We start from the raw sequence: 6,570 nt of genomic DNA, 5'->3' as shown, positions 1-6,570 counted from the left end.
CAATAAGTTTTCAGTTTTCAGCAAATAAGCGGTATTCAAACACAATCATAGTTAGAAATTTGGTCGGTTAAAATAGGAAATATATATATATATATATATTTTTTTTTTTTTTTCTGGGGTTAATTTTTGGGTGATATTAAGAAAAACAAAAAAACAAAAAAACAAAAACAACTGGTGCAAACTCCTTTCTTTACACATTCCAATACCAAGAAGCCACATTAGCCTTTCACAAATAAAGGAATACACCTTACCGCACCCAATTCTTCCTCATTTAATACCCAAATTTCACAAAATCTCTAAAGCCTTGGTCATACCGATCAAAGAACCACCACATCCAAGTCCAACCCGGCGGAGACCCGGTCGGATAGTCTGGAAAAAAGTGGCCGGAGCCGCCTTTGCGTGGTGCCCAGTTCAAATTAACACCATTTTTTTTCCTATTCTTTCTTCTTTAACTCAAAATCCTCAAATCCCAAAATTCAAACCCACTCTGAAATCCCCAAGCTTTGAATTCCATTTCCACCCACTGGACTGAAATGGTGACTAGTACTCCGGTGAGGAATACAAGTTTAGTTCTATAATACCCATATATTGAATTTTTTTTATATTTTTTATATTTTTACATAAAGCTATAAACTTTATTTGGATTTGTCACATTTTGATTAGGTACATAGTTCTAGTACTAGTAGGGTTTTGCTGAATCTGAATGAAGAATAAAGTGCATATGTGTCTGTCGAATAATATGCTCTTTTCATTTTTCTTGTTTTTGTGCCTTGCAAATTTTTTCAGGGATAAATGATATGGTGAATAATATTTGTATAAGTGACTGTTAGAAACAATGAGGCAGAGACACAAGAATCCAACCATTCCAACACCCAATCAACCCACAACCCAAAAACCAAAACTTTCAAAATCCTTTATATTTTCTTCAACAAAGAGAGTCTTTGCACTCTGCTTGGCGTTCCGGGTGGTCAATGCCTTGTTGGTGCAGACATATTTCAACCCAGATGAACACTGGCAAGCCCTTGAAGTTGCTCACCGCATTGCTTTCGGGTAACTTCAATTTCCATCTTTATTTCTTTGTGTGTTTATTTTGCTTTGAGAAGGAGTGGAATATGCTTCAAAATTAGCTTAGTAATAATGGGTTTGTGTTTGTTTTGGTTGGTGAAAATGGAAGGTATGGGCATTTGACATGGGAGTGGAAGAAGGGGATTCGTAGCTATTTGCATCCAGTGCTGTTTGCTGTACTCTATAAAGTTCTTTCTATATTGGGTCTGGATACACCATGGTTCATGGTAATCATATCTTTTTCTTTTCCCTCTAAAAATGAAAATTGTGATACATTTTTTAAAGGGTATCTCATATGGTATTTCTAGACTAGTTAGGATTATGATTTTAATATTAGCTAAAATGACTGAAAAAGTTTCATGGGTTTTTTAATTATATTTAGCACAACTTCAGCTAGGCAAGGGCATTTGGTTGAGAAAACCAGTTCTTTTAAAAAAAAATTATATGAGTGGTGAAATTAGATCAAAGTACGATTATGATTGTCGGTTAGCAGTTAATATCTGAGGACTCAATTGGTGTGGCACGAACAGGAAGTGTGAGGATTTTTTTTTTTTTTTTTTGAGGTGGACAAGGGTCTTTGCTGCTATTTCATATTTATGCCACCTCCTAAGGCTTGCATTTATAGGAAAAACTGTTTCTGATTGGCTTGAGGCTATTTGAAAATATAGAAATTTACTTAATAATGGAGCTATAGTTGAAGGCAAAGTACACACAAAGGAAATCAACCATTTATCAGTGTAATCTGTATTTGGAAGCATTCTTAGTTGCATAATTACTGCCTAGACTCAATCATGTGTCATAATAACTTCTAAAAACTTAAAAGGATTTAATATGTTCAATGTATGAAAAAATACAACAATTATTTCTAAACATGGAGGGCTTTTGGGATATGCATATTACAGATATTTTATTTTAGTTAGAAAGTTACTTCTTCATTGTTAGTGTAGTTTTCACTCAAACAAAGTTTGCTTCAATATCCCTAAGCACACATTTATTTTCTGGCTGGCTGTGAAGAGCAGACTTATAACATGGGAAAGGCTAGCAGCATGGGGATATAGTGGAGACATCCTATGCACATTTTTTAGAGTCAGATGGAGTCACAAGATCACCTATATTTTGAATGATCTTTTACGAAGATAATAAGGAAGTGTTGAGAAAATATCTGTTTACCAACAAATTTTGAAGCTGGGTTGATGAGCTGAGTTGGGCAATTAACAAGTTCAAGGGAGGACGTTTTATGCAGTAATTAAGCAAGTTGGCCTGAGAAGCAACCATCTACCCTAGTTGGATAGATTTGAAATCAGGGATTCATAATGGGAACCAAAAATCATGTTAAAATGCTGAGGGCAGTGATGATGGATGTGAGGTGTAGGACATCATCTTAAAAGAGGGTTAAAAGCTCTATTCAAGATATGTTTTGTAGCATTAGAGGATCCCCTTCTCTGTTTTTGGTGCACATTAGTTAGGTACTGATGTGGTGTTTTAGAAACTCTGCTTGCAGCTTTTTCCGCCTGTGTGGTTTAAACTTTGAACTCTCCACTTGATTGAATAGAAATTTTAATTGATCAAAAAGAAAAATTTTGCTTCAATATGCATTCTAGACTTCTAACCATGTTTGGAAGTTGTTAGAATAAGCTATATATTAGGGTCTAAGTGATGCATTTTGTAAGTAATTTTATTGGAAATTGTTTAGATAAAAGTGAGAAATTAAAATCATAATATTTCCATAACCTCATTGGTCTAGGTTCTCTTGTGGAGTTTGTAGGATTTGAATACCTGTCACTTCCTCCTATACATATATTAGTGCCATATAAGCAATTACAACTTATGCAAAATTTTGAAGATGTATGGAATTCTTTTTGGGTCTCAGATGCATTGGATTGTTGCAGAATATTTAGTAATATTCTTTTTAGTTCCAATGAATGTTACTAAAAAATTTGTTGTGGACACATGTTTCCAGAAAATAATTCACATTCATTTCTTTAGAAACATTAGTTTCTGGTTTCTTTTGCTTACAGTGCTTCCATAAATGCATTAAATCTTGGCGTTGTGTTTGTTATCTTTCAAAGATAGTTACTTCCTATATTCTTTTCTTCATAGACGAGGGCTCCACGGCTGCTGCAGTCCATATGTTCCTCAGTTGGTGATTTGTATTTGTACAAGCTGTCAGATGTCCTCTTTGGTGATTGTGTTGCAAAATGGGCTGTATCCTTCTTATTCATACTCTTTACAGTTTATTTAATTTTTATTTTTTGGAGGGGTGGGATTGGTAATTTTGCACATGAATCTAGTGGGTGGTGAACCCACAACCTCAATAGTTTAGAATATTATCAATAGATATCCTAACTTCATTTCAAGATGGGAACTACCATTTCATCTTTACTATAGATAAAATAGCACTGTTGTTACTTATTAAGGCATTTGTGATACATGGCATACTTAACTTTATTGCAGCTCTTTGCACAATTGACAAATTGGTTTATGATATTTTGTTTCCCTCGCACGTTGTCAAATAATTTGGAGACTGTTCTTACACTTATTGGCCTATACCACTGGCCCTGTATTAGAGATTCTTCCACTAAAATTCCATTGGTTTCAAGGAAGTGGGGTCTGGCAATAGCAGCATTGGCTTTTTCTATTCGACCAACGAGCGCTATTATATGGGTGTATGTTGGCCTACTTGAGCTGTTTGTGACTCGTGATAGACTAAGATTCATTTTTCTTGAGGTGGCTCCCATTGGGTAGGTATTAATACAGCTTTTGTGTTTGTTATCACAATTTTATCATTTCTTTTGTGCCTTCAAATTCATGAATTCATCTAGCTATTTTTTTTGTCTTTTTCTGTTCATGCTTTTAGAAAAGGACTCTAATTATCTCTAGTAAAAATTTTCTTTTTCCTTCCTTGATTTGCAATGATCAATTGGTTAGTAAACATTGTTAAACTTTAAGTTGATATCCGAAGTGCTAGAGAGAGTTTTATTCCAATATTTAATGTAGATGAGAAAAAGGTATTCTGTTGATAGGCCACCTTTTTCCAGTACAAAGAAAAGAAAATTTTAGAAATTTATATTTGATTAGGGAGAAACAAATGAAGTGCCACTTCATAGCAATTTGCTCATTGTACATGCACACAAACATGTAAAATCTATTTTTAAATAAATTATGTTATGCACATGATGAAGCTGATAATGCAAGTAATATTATTGTGAAATGCCTTATAAGATGTGCTATGCGTGCAACCTGTACCTGTGCATACTAAACTTTGGTGTATCAAATCTAAAACCTGACATTGAGGAGGCAGAGGATGGATGTATGGATGTTTATTGGAAAATATTACACAATCGTTTTTATATCTGAAAATATTTTTGACTTTTTGAAGAGATTTAAGCATAATACGATGGATTTATATTGTAAGCCTCCTCGCAACACAGATGAAAATATCCACACCCCCCTCCTTTGGTGTGTTTGTGGATGATTTGTATAATGTTCCCTTACAGTTTGACTAATGTATCAGGGTGCTGGTTCTTGGACTAACATGTTTATTGGATCGTTTGATGTATGGCTCGTGGGTCTTAGTACCTCTTAATTTTCTAAAGTTCAATTTTCTGTCCTCTGGAGGAGATTATTATGGCACTCACAAGTGGCACTGGTACTTCACTCAGGGATTTACGGTCATGCTCTTCACATTCTTACCATTTTCCGTAGCTGGCATCATACAATCCAAACAATGGAAGTTGTCTGGCCTTATTGCATGGGTTTTAGGACTTTACAGTGTACTGGGTCACAAAGAGTTCAGGTACCCTTGTCTGAGAATTTATTTGTTTTGCACATATACTGGTGTGAATATGCATATTTTGAGCCTTTGGTTCTTTACAGGTTTGTCCTGCCTGTGCTTCCAATAGCTTTGATGTTCTCTGGATATGCATTAGCTAAGATGAATGCATCTGATTCTCCAAATGCTGAAAAGAAAGGATCTTTGAACATTCATACCAGATGTCCGTCAAAAATACAATTTTTCATCTTCTTCTTGCTTGCTACAAACATACCAATGGCATTGTATATGAGTTTGATTCATCAGGTACATCATTTTCCTTGCCAATGAAACAAAGCTGGTTACCTTTTGCTCTTGCCCCCTTCCCTTTAATTGTTAGAAATTATTTCTGCCTTATGATTGTGTGTGTGTGTGTATAAATTTTGTTAACTAGTATCGGAGGGGAAAAAATAATCTGCCAAAGCTTTTAGAATGGAATTATTTTTTGTTTTGGTTGATACATAACTGCACGCATGCTAAACAGAGAGGAACTGAAGATGTAATGATCTATCTATCCAAAGAAGCTAGAAATGAGAAAGTTGAAAGCATCCTTTTCCTAATGCAATGCCACGCAACACCTTACTACTCCACTTTGCATCGCAACTTACCCATGCGTTTTCTCGACTGCTCACCAAGGTTTGACAGTTTGGCTAAAATACTTATTTTTTCCCCCATGCAATCTCTAAATGCAGATGGTTTATAATTCTTACTCTTTAATGTTTGTTCAGCAGTGAAGAGAAAGGAGTCCTAGATGAGTCAGATCTTTTCATGATGGACCCTGTCAGTTTTGCAACAGAATTTGCAAAAAATTGGTCAAAACCTAGTCATGTTGTGTTGTTTGATTCAGAAGAAAGATTATTGAGGGATTTTCTAATCTTGCATTCTTATAGAGAGGTACATGCTAAGACTATTTATTTATGTTTTATTTTCTTGTGTCACTTTTAGCACTAGTCATTTTTAGTTTTGTTTTGGTTTTTGTTTCTGGCTGAATCTTTTTTTTTAATGGCAGATTAAAAGGTTTTTCCATTCTCATTTCAAAGTGGACCGCAATCTTCAATCATCGGTTGTTGTATATGTTTTGGCAGGCCAGTGACATTTGTCTTCTATGCAACCAATCTATGTCGCCTAGCCCTTAGCAATTTGAATTTTTTTTTTTGCTTGCTTCTTATGGAGATATATTGTTCAAACTTATGTCGGTGGTACATTTAACAGGAATACTTTTGATGGACAACACTCAATTTTTTGATCTAAAATATACAGGAATGCTTTGATGGACAACCCTCAATTTTTTCTATCTGAAATATTAAGATGATTAATGCTTTGTAGTAGCTTATGGATATATATCTTTTTCTGATTTTACAACATAATGTATATGGTTACTAAAGTATTGTAAGGGTAATCCCATAATCAGTTGAATCTCCCTTTCCCCAACCATTGTAAGAAAAAATAAAAAGGAAGAATCTTGATCCTTGCTTTTGCTTCTAGTTAAATGGCCTATCATTGACTTTTGGTAATGCAGGTTCAAATCCTATATTCTAGGGATGAGGCAAAGTATATTTCTATTATATTTGTCACTGGTTCGAAACTTTCGAAACCCCAATTAATTTGCGCAACAACCCAATTGATACATGATGAAACTATGCTTAATTTGACTTCAGTTGCAATAATAAAAAAATCACCATAACCCAATTGGG

At 34.6% G+C, this 6,570-nt stretch overlaps 1 protein-coding gene across 3 annotated transcripts; it reads left to right on the top strand.

The window, feature by feature from the left end:
* The first annotated feature begins 241 nt into the window (after positions 1–241).
* Positions 242–6,207, top strand: LOC115977345 (GPI mannosyltransferase 3). 3 transcript variants are annotated; one of them, XM_031099161.1, is made up of 10 exons: positions 242–551; positions 787–1,050; positions 1,175–1,292; positions 3,166–3,270; positions 3,520–3,806; positions 4,580–4,861; positions 4,942–5,143; positions 5,361–5,512; positions 5,605–5,770; positions 5,886–6,207. In XM_031099161.1, exons 2-10 carry the CDS (start codon positions 836–838, stop codon positions 5,967–5,969), a joined length of 1,611 nt encoding a protein of 536 aa, XP_030955021.1. In that variant the 5' UTR covers positions 242–551; positions 787–835; the 3' UTR covers positions 5,970–6,207. The 3 variants fall into 3 exon arrangements, with proteins under 3 accessions (XP_030955021.1, XP_030955022.1, XP_030955023.1); XM_031099162.1 differs by having other exon boundaries at positions 242–564; XM_031099163.1 differs by having other exon boundaries at positions 244–551; positions 5,608–5,770.
* The last annotated feature ends 363 nt before the right edge of the window (positions 6,208–6,570 follow it).

Source organism: Quercus lobata, chromosome 2 (genome assembly GCF_001633185.2).
Source record: "Quercus lobata isolate SW786 chromosome 2, ValleyOak3.0 Primary Assembly, whole genome shotgun sequence".
Taxonomy (NCBI): Eukaryota; Viridiplantae; Streptophyta; class Magnoliopsida; order Fagales; family Fagaceae; genus Quercus; species Quercus lobata.
Note: the sequence above shows the minus strand (reverse complement) of the source record. Positions and strands in the feature narration are given on the sequence as shown.

Coding starts and splice junctions, on each gene's coding strand:
- LOC115977345 (XM_031099161.1), top strand. CDS start 836: ATGAGGCAGAGACACAAGAATCCAACCATTCCAACACCCAATCAACCC. Junction 1,051..1,174: donor GCTCACCGCATTGCTTTCGG/GTAACTTCAATT, acceptor TGAAAATGGAAG/GTATGGGCATTTGACATGGG. Junction 5,771..5,885: donor TCTTGCATTCTTATAGAGAG/GTACATGCTAAG, acceptor TTTTAATGGCAG/ATTAAAAGGTTTTTCCATTC.